General features: G+C 42.4%; 1 protein-coding gene across 2 annotated transcripts in view; it reads right to left on the reverse strand.

Moving 5' to 3' along the window:
• RBL2 (RB transcriptional corepressor like 2) overlaps positions 1–13,110 on the reverse strand; it is a 68,953-nt gene that overhangs the window by 12,297 nt on the left and 43,546 nt on the right. For both annotated transcript variants that reach the window (XM_075940272.2, XM_075940273.2), the window contains 4 exons: positions 7,877–7,986; positions 6,256–6,359; positions 5,302–5,439; positions 599–763 (listed from right to left, as the gene is read on the reverse strand). In XM_075940272.2, coding sequence (XP_075796387.2) covers positions 599–763; positions 5,302–5,439; positions 6,256–6,359; positions 7,877–7,986 — 517 coding nt within the window. The remainder of the gene's footprint in view (positions 1–598; positions 764–5,301; positions 5,440–6,255; positions 6,360–7,876; positions 7,987–13,110) is intronic.

The raw sequence follows: 13,110 nt of genomic DNA on the forward strand, positions 1-13,110 counted from the left end.
GCTGGCTCCACTACTACTGAGGCTGCACTTGCCGTTGCCAGCCCAGCCCCCGAACCTGGCTAGCCAGGGCTCTCTGGTCCAGCAATAGCCTCGGTCCTACCAAACCACAGATGTTGCCGGAGTAGAGTCCTGAACCATAAAGGTTCAACCTGTAGAATATTTATATTACCTGCAATTAAATAAACATGCTGAAATTATTAAATTAATTACTCTAGTGAGCCAACTGATTTCTAACCCTATTTAAATGCTTATGCACTCTAAAAATAAGGACAGTTTTAAGAAGCACATTTTATTGCTGTATCCAATTTCAAAACAGCAAGATACTGAAGGGGGAATGAATCAAACAAACGAGAGAGACATCCTAGCTTCATTGAATTCAGTGATAAAACTTCTTCTGCTTTCCATCATTTTAATCATGAAGCTACTTCATCTCAATAATTACATGTTGAGAAAGACTTGCTAAGTTTCACTAAGAGGACTTTATATCCCAAATGCCCAATGTTTGAACTTCTAATGAGTGCCATCTAAACTGAGGAAGGCCCTATGAAACTTGTAACAACTTTTTAAAAATAAAATAGCTCTTCCTTCTCACACTTACCTCCTCACAGGTGGGAACTTTATTCTCATTATCTCGGATTCTGTCCCACAATGGAGATTCAAGTTTCCATGCCATACTCTCCAAGATTTGCTCTTCAATATGATTAAGATGTTTTACCACTTCTCTACAAAGGCCGTCTTCTGCTCTAATAAAAATCTCTATTACCTGTAAAGAGAGTAAGTATGAAATCCACTTACTGCCATGTTAAACAAGGACATTGTGTGACCAGTACAATAAAGTGAGATCATCAAATCTTTCACGTATTTCCTTTTAAATGGGGTTGTATTAAATATGAACTATCACATTAATCCTAACAGGAAAAAAAACCAGGTGTAGTTCAAAGCTATAGTATGAGAGGGTTACTCACCTTGTGCAGTAACGGAGGTAATTTGAAATAGTTGTCCCTATGGATGTCCCACCTTAGGTGTCTGGGCGCCGCTGCATGCTTAGTCAGAGATTTTTGGCAGCTGTGCACTCCAATAGGTTGAGCACACGAAACAGATGGCACAGGCACACATGCAGTGCCACTATTACAGATGTGCAGTCAACCGTCCCCCTCAGTTCCTTCTCTGCCCCAGAAGGAGAAACCGAAACAGAAGGGAGGAAAGGTGGGTGATCAAGCACCCAAAGCGACAAACATCTGGAAGAGCCTCTGTTACCGCATAAGGTGAGTAACCCTCTCTTCTCCTTTGAGAAGTGTCACTGTGCATGCTCCCATTTAGATGACTATGAAACAGTGCCCATGTTTGGAGTCAGGTGCTTCAGTTAGCTAGTATCCTGCACAGCGGCTAGGACAGTGTGACCGGGACAGGTAACTGTCAAGAACATAGCGTCTTGTGAATGTGTGGGTGGAAGACCACCTTGCTGAACAACATATATCCATGGAATGCTGTGCAGATTAGAAACCTCCATGGCTCTCACTGAACGTGCTCTTAGATGCAACAGAGGAGCTTGGCCACAGGTGAAGCAAGCCAGTTTGATTCAGTTCGCTATCCACTTGAATAGTCTTTGGGTAGAAATTGTGATGCCCAATTATCTCTCTGTGGTAGAGATAAACATCCTGTTTGACTTGAGAATCTGTTAAGTTCTGTCCAAATAAAAGGCAATCGCTCTGTGGACATCTAGCATATGCAGTGCAGCCTCTTCGTTATTGGCATGAAGCTTTGGGAAGAAGATAGGTAAGTTTATGGGCTCATTGCAGTGGAATGGAGTGGGAACATTTGTAAGGAAGTTGGGATGAGGACAGAGAACAACTTTGTCTTTATGGAATACTGTGATAGGAGGGTCTGCACTGAGCGCGCCAATTTCACTTACCCTCCTGGCGGATGTGACGGCCACCAGTAAGACCACCTTCATAGAGAGGTGGAGCATAGAGCTTGTTGCCATGGGCTAAAATGGTTTACAAGTGAGGGCCCAAATGACTAAATTGAGGTCCCAGGCTGGGACACAGATGGGTTGATAAGAACCATAATGGCTGCCAGGTTGGGCTGAATGAAAGGCCCAACTCCTTCAGTCCCAGAATGTATTGCAGAATGCCAGACAGAGGCCCGGTGGCTGCGTCTAGGCCTTTCTATGCTGACCACAATGAGAATCTTCATCACTTGTAAAGATAAGAACTTCTAGTTGTTATTCTGCGACTGTTCAGTAAGATTTGTTTGACCTGATCAGTGAATATTGTTTCTTCTGAGGTGAGCCATTAAAGAAACCACACGCAGAAGTAAAGTGTCTGCAGGCATGAATGGTCTACTCTCCCATCATTCTGTGTCAGGTGATGAGGAAGCAGGGGGAGCCTCTATGGTCATCTCTTGGATATATGAAGTAGGTTACTGTACCATGTCTGCCTGGGCTATGCTGGAGTAGTGGCTGTGACTGATCTTATTTTGTTGACCACATGATTGAGGAGTGGAATCGGAAGGAAGGCATAGAGGAGTGGTGCATTGTCGGTATCAGCTGCTTGTTTCTCCTCGGTACCGGGGGCAGCACAGGTGCACATTGCAGCCTAGGTTTCTTTGGTACCGACAGTGCGTCTGAAGGAGCCAACTTTGTCCTCACCTTTGTTGGTACCGAGGTGGTGTCAGACAGTGCCGGTGGTGCCGACTATGACTTAGGCTTCTCTGGTGCCACCTTTGTGAGGTCATTGAACCCTCGGGAACTGCTGGTGCCAGACATTCCTGGAACCTCCTTGTCTGGTGCCCTAGATGAGGTCAGTGCAGGGAGTATTTTAGGTGTTTGCCCATTTTTTTGAAGCATGTTACCCTTACTTGAGGAGTGAGATCTCTTCCTGGACTGATTGGAGGAAGAGCCCCAAATGCCTGAGGGGACCACCTTCTCAGACATAGCCACTGACGAGGGCTATCTAAGGGGGGTGGAATGCTCTGGGTCCAAGGCTGGCCTCAGAGTGTTCTCCAGGAATATAAGCTTCAGTTGTAGCTCCCTGGCTGTCCACATTCGGGCTAACAACTGCCTGCAGTGCTGACACTGGCTGTGGCATGTGCCTGCCCCGGGCACTGGACACACTGCGAGTGCCCGTCGGAGACTGGGATTGAGAGCCTGCAAGACAGGCAATGTTTAAAGCCTGGGGAACCTAGCATCCCAGGGAGGAAAAAATATTGCCAAGGTGAAAATGGCCTTAAATTAAAATCAAACTAATGGAGATTGCCTAACTCCTAGAACTGGAAGGGACCTTTGAAAAGTCATCGAGTCCAGTCCCCTGCCTTCACAGCAGGACCAAGTACCATCCCTGACAAATTTTTGCCCCAAATCCCTAAATGGCCTCCACAAGGGTTGAATTCACAATCCTGGGTTTAGCAGGCCAATGCTCAAACCACTGAGCTATCCCTCCCCCCTTAACTGCAAAAAAGATGATAATGTTCTTAAACCACTTTAACTATTAACTATGAAAAAACAAAACACTATGCTAACTATACAAAAAACTAACAGAGAACCTCAGAATATTTTGAAGTAAAAACTGGAGAGCAACTGTGGTTCTGACCGATGCAGGCAACAGCAAAGAAGAAACTAGAGGGACAGTTGGCTGCACATGCGTAGTGTCAGCACCACATGTGCCATCTGCTTTATGTGTGCAGCCTACTGGAGGGCACTGCTACCAAAAATTTATGACTACATGAGCATCAACGTCCAGACACCTAAGGTGGAGGACCCACAAGGACACTCCTCGAAGAAGTAGTAACTATCATACTAGATCACTAGCAATTAGATACAATTAAACCTAGGTCAGTCGATCACTGCAATTGCAAGTTTTATCAGACCCAAGTTACAAGATTTGAAAATAACATTTTCAATAGGTCAAGAAGTGCAACAGAAAGGGCCCATTATCCTATGTAAATGTTATGGTCCATTACCCGTTATTTTTAACTAGACAATCTGGACACCATCAATGGATCACACAGTTAACAATACAGGATTTCTTCACTTTGCAGTTTAAGAAAGAAAATCATTTGATTTTTCCAGTTTATATTTCTCCATAAAAAACCCCAATACCGCACGACTGCTTTCATAACTTAGGTTTTTAAATGATTGCCCATCCAATTGAGAAAAAAATATCTTGCTTCAAGAAAAAGGACTTCTTAGGTGAGTACTGTAACTTCTCACTTAACATTGTTCTAGTTAGCATTGTTTCAGTGTTACATTGTTTCTCTATTAGAGCACAAACTTGTTTAAAATTGTGCAATTCTCCCTTATAACGTCCTTTGGCAGCCTGCTTTGTCCACTATTGCAGTTTTTTTTTTTTAAAGTAGTGTATCTTTGTGGGGATTTGGAACCAGTGTGGGCTAGTAGCCCCCTATGTTCCCTAGGGTATGGGGCTAGGCAGCTGCAGTTCATCTGTCCCTCCTTTCCCCACCATGCTGCTACTGCGCTCTGCCTTGGAACTGCTCCCGTGAGCCTCCTGTTTGCTGTGCTGGGGGTGGGGAGAAGGTGCTGACGACAGGATGTCCCCCTCCCCTCTATACCCCACGTTCACAAACATGGTATCACAGCTACAGAGTCCTGCAGAAGGGCAGTGTACTTGAAGTGGGATCAGTGTACTCAAAGGGGCAATGCAACTCTGTGTTTGCCTCTCTTTCTCTCTAACACCTGCCTCCCCACACACACAGTGTGTGCATCTGTCTGTTTCTCACACACATACACACACCCCACCCTCCCTTAGCACTGTGCAGCTGTGCATGCACCATCCAAAGGAGACAGTGGTGGACTCCAATGGAATAGTGTGGGTTCATCATGTTTAGTTTTCGTAGGGAAGTGTTTGCAGTCACTGCCATGCATCCATTGTTTCCTCCATCCTTCCTCAGTCTATGCTGCTTTGCAGAGTGTGAGGCTACATTAACATGTCAACCCTCAAGAGCTCAGTTAAGTGGTAGTTCATTATTTAGTAGCAAAACATTCCCTGGGAAATATTCCATCCTCTGACTCCACCACCTCAACCAAGCTTCACAATCATCATTGCTGTGTACAGTACTGAATTCTTTGCAATTTATACTTATATGCATACACTGCCTTTTATTTGCTAAAAAAAATCCCTGGAACCTACCCCTCCCCTTTACATTAATTCTTATAGAGAAATTGAATTTGCTTAACACCATTTCTCTTAAGGTAGTTTCAGGAACATAACTAAGTTGAGCGAGTTATAAAAATAACATTATCATGATTAGTAATCATCACGTCACATGACCAGAGCCATTTACCTTATAAAAGTGATAAACAGGTACATCAAAGATTTCAGTAATGTATGGGAAATTTCCAGGAGGTTTGTATGAAAAAGTAATTATCTCAAGGCAACATGCCAGGAGAGACCTGTGAAACACATCCTGCTCCAGTATTGCCTGCAATACAAAAAAATTTTTAAAAAATGTCAGCCTAGCTTAGAAAAACATTTCTAGATTAAAGAAAAAGGCAATCTCTGAAAAAATTATATATGAAAGAGCTAGATTAAAAAAAACAAGTATAATATTTGTTTAAATTTATATACTCACGTGCATAACAACTCTACCTACAGAAGGATAAATTGCATTCTATTCTACCTTTCAATCATCACTGAAATTGTTGCCTAAATACTGGTTTCAATGCTGGTAGAAGTTTGCAGTGCTATTACAAATATCAAAATCTTAGCACTTGCAAACAGAACAAACTTAGGGTGTGTCTAGACTACAGGTTTTTTTTTTTTTTTAAAGTGGCCTTTTCTCTAAAAAAACTTCCTGTGTCTAGACTGCCATTGCGTTCTTTCGTAATTAAATCGAAAGAATGCGGTGGTTTTTTCGACCGCGGTAAGCCTCATTATACGAGGAAGAACGCCTTTTTTCAAAAGTGCTCTTTCGAAAAAGGCGTTCTTGAATGCAAACAGGGCTTTTTCGAAAGAGAGCTTCCAGACTGTCTGGGTGCTCTTTTTCAAAAAAGCAGCTTGCTTTTTCAAAAGAAGTGGTTGCAGTCTAAATGATCTCTTTTGAAAGAGGCTTGTAGTCTAGACGTACCCTAATATAGAAATTACCAAGAGAATAACTTCACTATGAAGTTATCTCCCCCTGCATAATAGCGTTGTACTCATTTTGAATGGCTCAACAGTGTTTGTTATGCTGTGCAACTAATTCATTCTGAAAGAAGTTTAAAAATAAATTATCTGACCGATAACTGATTTTACTTACTGATAAGTCAGTGTCTCCTAATCTTCTCATCTCCTGCTCAATGACAGACTCTAGTACTTTGTAGTAAAGAATCTCAGCAAGACGAAAATGCTTGCCAGTGTTATCTGCAAGAGGAAAAAGATATAATGAAAATTTATATTAACATGCTGTATATCTGATTTAAGTTCCATCTACTGCCACTGGGGTTTTTTATTAGTTTTTTACATAAAATGACTTGATTAAGACAGAGTAACACATTGTGACAATTATATAGCTTTCCATTGTGCGAGATCCCCAAATGCTTTATAATGGCAAGGAGGGCAGAAGATTAGAAGGAAAGTGAAAAACAGCTTTTACTACTGAAGCCTTACTGGGAAATTTTAGGAAGGCAAAATGCAACTGAAATAGGGGGCCTGAATTTGACCAGTACACTAGTGCCAACAATCTTGCTAATACAAACTTTTGGTGAATTTTTCTATGACTTCAGAATTACCTCAAGGTATAGATATTCCTTCAAATTTGTATTGGGATAAATAAACAGGAAACAGCTTTAATAATGGGTGGATCCAAAATGTTCCATATTGATAGAGCAAAATTGTTGGTTTCCCCTCTCCCAAATTTTGTCCTCCTGTTGTAGCTGAAAAGTTTCACAGGGAACCCTGACTTACAACATTCTGATTATTTTACACTTGCACTCTTTTGTGTGGTGTTGTGCTCCCAAGCTTCCAATGTATCTGCCAAAATTTTCAATGTGATGAATAGCTTTTTCTCTTCTCTCAGATTCTTTTGGTATTAATTCTAAACATAGGTTCTAGGCTTACAAGGAGTAAGTTTTTTTTAATTGGTAAATGTCAAACATCAATTTCATACCATATGTACAAGCCATGAAAAAATATTTACTGACAATAGAAATTTACATATACACAAAGTAAGAAAAATACTGCTTGAGAATACAGAGTTTGATTTAAGAACATTTACTTGGTATATTTTGATATGTGATGTTGACAACTTGTCTTAATGATTATATGGCTATATGTACAGTTACGATCACTAAATAATGTGTCTGACCATCTTCTGCCTTAATTTCCCATAGATATGAGACTTTAAACACATACAAATAGAAAAAAATGCTTGAATAAACAATGACATGTCTCAAAATTGTAATAAAAATAAAAAACAAAGTTGGCCAACCATAATTCTTTCTAATAAATATTTCCTATTTCCTGACAATTTTCATAGGAGGGCTAAAATTTCTATGGGATTTTTACAGAAAACTAGTGGTCTGTCATCTGTTTCATCTCTAATTCTGAAGACTGCAGCATCTAAAAGCACTATGCCTCATGAAGCCACACTGGTGGCATTTCTTCAGTGTTGAAGAGAAAAATGGCACCTGCAGCATCTATTCCCCTCCCTTCCTGCCCCCAAATTCTTCCATCAAAGTACTTAGGACATCTTATATGGAGGTAAATTTTCAGTGTGGACCTAGGGGAAAACGAATGGTATAGTGATATTCCACAGAAAGCATATGTTGTTCAAAGTTTTCTGTACCAAAATGAAAATCTCAAACTATGAATTATTTTTAAAAAAGAGCAGTATTTCAAAGATATTTTTAATTCTTACATTTTAAAATAAAATGTCTCACCCTTGGAGAAATTACTGAATTCTCCCTCAGACTGTGTGCACTGACAGTATACGTCATACATTTCTTTCACTCTGTTTGCAATAGATTGAGAAGGATCCCTGGAACATGCCCTGGCAAAATAAATATTTTTTCAAAATGCTTTACCAACCAGCAAGTTAGAGCCCTATCTACTTTTTATGAATAAGTATTCATCATAGTGTTAAAGTAGTAAAACTGATGATGATCTCAGACTTCTCTTGTACCAACACCAATTGCCTGACTTTATGCCCTGTGATTAGACTGAGTTCACCAATTTAAAATCAGTGATTTAAGTCAGCAAACAAATCATTGATTTGATTTCAATAATTTGCACCTCTAGGTTTTCCATTTCTACTTTTTAGCTATTTTCTTAAACCAAAAGTGACTCATTAGTAACTATTAAATTATAATTTGCAACTATACATAGCCACTAAATTTGATATTTCTCTTTGCTAACCAGGTTGATACACTAATTATATCATATTTATTCACAATTAATTATTATATTAGAGAATAGTGCATGATGCATATTTGCTACCGGTTTTAAAACTGGTATGTGTCAGGCTCTATTTAGATTGAAACTGGAATTGAATTAAAACAAACATGAAACATTTTAAAATGACTTGTCACCTTAAATGTGCTAGATACATAAGAAAAAATAAGTATATAAATATGTCTTGCATTTTAAACCAATTTATTAAACAAAGAAGCATTATCCATAGGAAGTGAACTGTACTGATTATTTTGGTCACAATATGCTTAATTTTTAGAATTAATAAACTCATCCCCTCACATTTGATTTTTCTTCCTAGACTGAAAAAAGAAAATAAGCTTTCCTATTTTTTCTACTACTAGCTGGATTTCTTAACTTTGAACAATCTAGTTACTGAACTGAAATAAAGAAAATATTCTCCCTGTATCCTTAGGAAAAACTATTGCTGGTTTTACATGAAAAAACCTTTGGTTCTAGGTTCTTTGCCAGTTAGTTTGGTTCTTGGTGCTTCACCAGTTACAGCTAATTCCACCAGTTCTGTAGCTTGACTTTCTTTAAAATAATAATAGGGGAAAAATAGACTTGAAGATACTTTTGTTACTATTTTCTTGTTTGAAAGGGGTCTGATCCTGCAGTCCTTAGTCATATGACTAGTACTTATTCATGAAAATATTTCTATTGACTTCAAGGACAATGTGAATAAAACTACAGGACCAGGGTAAGGAAGTTATGACTGTTCTTCGAGGAGCATGTCCCCGTGGGTGCTCCACTGTTGGTGACTACAAAGCAGTGCTCACTAGGATGGTGGGAATCGGATACTGCTCAGGAAAGTAATAGTTGTTGCCGTGGCACAGGTGGAATGTGCTCTCGGCAGAGTAATCAAGGGCTTATTATGAAGATCATGACAGTGGATGATACAGGACGCTACCAGTTTGGCGATGCAATTGGAGGACATGGGTATGCCCCTGGAATGTTTAGCAACTGAGACAAAAAGGTGTGCTGTTTGCTGAACACCTGCGTTCAGTCAATGCAGAATGCTAGAGCATAACGAATGTCCAACATATGAAGCAATGCAGCCCTAGGGGACATATGCGGCTTTGGGAAAAAAATGGGCAGGACAATAGGCTCATTGATGTGGAATGAGGTAGTGACTTTAGGGAGAAAGGAAGGGTGGGGTCTTAAGAGTCACTCTGTCCTTGGCAAAAATGTCATGTAGGGTGGACCAGCCATTAATGGCCCATCTCACTGACCCTCCTTCCAGCACCTTTTTTGTGAGGAATGAAAGTGCACATGTGGCCATAGGCTCGAAGGGGGATCTCAGCACTAGACTGAGGTGCCATGAGTGTGCACGTGTCATTGGGGGAGGGAAATAAAGGTTCTGGAGACCCCTTAAAAACCTTGTGGTAACAGGATGGGTAAAAACTGATGATGGAATGCAGCAATTGCTGCAAGGTGCACCCTGACCATAGAGACAGATAAACCCCCTTCCTAGCCTCTGTTTGTCAGAGGGTGGAGATGGATGGCAGGAGAGAGATTGCTTGATCATAACCTGTTTGGTTCACTCCCTCTGGGGCACCTGGCATTGGCCACAGTTGGCAGACAGGATACTGGGCTGGGTGGACCTTTGGTCTGAGCCAGTATGGCCATTCTTATGTTCCTTATGGTGATATATGTAGTCTAGAATGGAAGGTAGTGGGGCATGCTAAGGATCAAGGTGGGTTTGTTGGCACCAGGATGTGAAGCGTCTCCATTTTTGAAGGTAAGTCTTTCTGGTAGATGGTCTCCTATTGTGAAGGAGAACTGACTTCACACGGCTAGAGCAGTGGGGTTCATCTCCTAGGAACCAGAGAGGAGCCAGGCATGGAGATGGAGCACGTAAGACTGGGGATGCAGTAGCATGCCATGGTGTTGTGACAGGAGATCTTGTCTGGAAGGCAGCAGATACGGTGGTTCGACTGACATGTATTGGAGGGACAGGAACCAGGTCTACTTGGACCATGACAGTGCTATCAGGATGACCAGAGATCTGTCTAGTCATATTTCGAGCAGGACTTTGGAGATGAATAGCACCGGAGGGAAGGCATAGTGTAGTGGCATGTCCCATAGGATGAGAAAGGCATCCTCCTTGGAATCGCAACCGAGACCTGCTCGGGAGCAGAACTGCGGGCACGTGGTGGTGTTGCTGGTATAACCCCACCTGTGGAAGATAGAAGCTACCACCGATGGATGTAACTCCCACTCGTGGTCTGTGGGAAAATTGCCTCTGAGGGTGTCCGTCATTATGTTGTTGATGCCAGGCAAGCAGGATGCTCTCAGGAAAACACCATGTTGGATACACCAGTTCTAAAGGTAAGTGGCCTCTGTGCAGAGGGATCAGGAGCATGTATCCCCCTGCCTGTTTATATAAAACACAGTGGTCGTACTGTCCGTGAGTATGCAAACTGTGAGACTGGTAAGGAGTTGGGCAAAGGGCTTGCGCACATTCCTGACAGCCCTGAGTTCTAACAGATTCATGTGTAGAAGGGCTTTGTGCTGTGACCATTTTCCCTGCACAGTATGGTGACTCAGGTGTGCATCCCAGCCTATGAGTGAGGCATCCATGGTGATTTGCACAGAGAGTTCGGGTTGAAGAAAGGGGACCCCTGAGTGTAGATTGCAGGGGGATGTCCACCACCTGAGGGACTGGAGCATGTGACCAGAAATGGTATCTGACTTGTGGAGCGGGTGACGAGATGGCTTGTAAATCGAAATCAGCCAACGTTGCAGGGCACGAAAATGGAGACATGCAAACTGGACAACATATGTTGTGGCAGCCATGAGGCCCAATATTTGGAGACAGGAATGAACAGTAGTGACTGGGTTCGTAGATACTGTGTTGATGAGATTGCAGACGGTATCAAACTGCTGTTCAGGTAAGCAGGCTTGAGCGGATATGGAATCGAGGTGAGCCCCTATGAACTTTATTTCTTGGAGTGGATTGGGCATACATATCAGACGCTCCAGGTACCTGAAGAGGCATCTGGTCTTTAACATCATGTCTGTTGTCTCTGCGTACGACCAGCCTTTAATGAGACAGTAATCGAGGTATGGGAAAATGACGACTCCTCGTTGGCGGAGATAGGCCGCCACTACTGCGAGGACCTCTGAAAAGACTCAAAGTGCCAAGGACAGGTCAAAGGGGATGATCATGTATTGATAATGGTCCTCTCCAAATGCAAAACGGAGAAAACGTCTGTGGGCTTGTAGTATGGAGATGTGGAAATAGACATCCTGGAGGTTGAGGGATGCAAACCAGTCTCCTCTGTTCAGTGCAAGGATGATTGAAGCCAGTGTGACCATCTTGAAGCGCTGTTTTCTCAGAAACTTTTTCAATTTGCGCAGATCTAGGATGGGCCTCCAACCTCCCGTGTGCTTCTGGGTCAGGAAGTAGGTTAAATAAAACCCTCTTCCCAGATAAGTAAGAGAGATCCTCTAAATCACTCCTATGTGTAGAAGTCGATTGAACTCTTGCCTGAGAAGAGAGAGGGGTCCCTTGTGAGAGGGACAGGAGAGGGGGAAGGAGAGGGAGAAGCGACGTGAATGGGCCAAAGTAGCCTGCGTGAACAATCTTGAGATCCCACTCTTCTGATGTTATTGCGTCCCAATAATGTAGAAAGGGACAATTTAGAGGGACCTTATTCCTTATCAGGGAAGAGGGTTTTATTCAACCTACTTCCTGACCCAAATATAGGTTTCTGGCTTGTTGGCACTGGATGGTAGGGGAGGTCGGGCAGACCCCCAACAAAGACTTCAAATTTGCTGCTTAGGGGCCTGAGAACCCGAGGAACGTGACTGAGATGGATGATTCCTCTGGGATCTCTGTCTGGGATGGTTATGGTCATAAGGTTTATTCTGGCGGCAGGTACAGAAGCTGTTCCTGTTCTTGTTGTAAGGGAAGTAGCGTCTGCAACGATATGGAGGGGTGCCCATGCCTAATGTGTGGAAGGTTGTTCGGGAGTCCTTACTGTTATGAAGGATCTCATCTGTATCTGCCACAAAAAGTTTTGACTTGGAGATCCTGTAAGGAGCCTAGACATAGGCTCCTTACATTGTTGACACTTCTTAAAAGGTGTCATGCTGAGGAGATAGCAGAAGCCACTTTACCAGCAGGCAGCTGAAGGCTATAATTAGCTCCCCACTGTTAACAGCTGATAAGCCAGAGCATGTTAGTTGTCCAGCTTCTCCTCCTTTTATCTTTCTCTCTCTCTCTCTCTCTCTCCTGCTGCCTGTCTCTGGTAAATAATAGATAGTAAGGGAAAAAGGGAGAGAAGCAGGGCAGCTGACTGAGGAGAACTTGGAACTGCCGCTTATGAAGCGGTCCAAATGGACCAAAAAGAAAAAAAATCTAAATCTTTTTTTTTAATGTCTATTTTATTGGAAGGAATAAAGAAAGGGTAAATTCTGAGGCAAAAATTGAAAGAAGCAAGTGCTATTCTAAGGGAATGTCTCTGAGGAGAGAGGTTAGGCCATGAGTGAGGCAACTGTCAAACCGCCAATGGTGTGAGCCACCTCCTACACATGCGTGGCCTGACAGTCAACTTCTAGGGAAAAAGCTCTGAACTGTGGCTCTGGGGAAGACCCACCACCAACAGTGGAGCATCCATGGGGACATCACCCAAAAAGGTACTAAGGATTTTCAGACTTCCCTCTGGGATTCCTATGCCCTTCTAGAGCTACCTGCAGC

Source organism: Pelodiscus sinensis, chromosome 12, assembly GCF_052426305.1.
Source record: "Pelodiscus sinensis isolate ZL-2025 chromosome 12, ASM5242630v1, whole genome shotgun sequence".
Classification (NCBI taxonomy): domain Eukaryota; kingdom Metazoa; phylum Chordata; order Testudines; family Trionychidae; genus Pelodiscus; species Pelodiscus sinensis.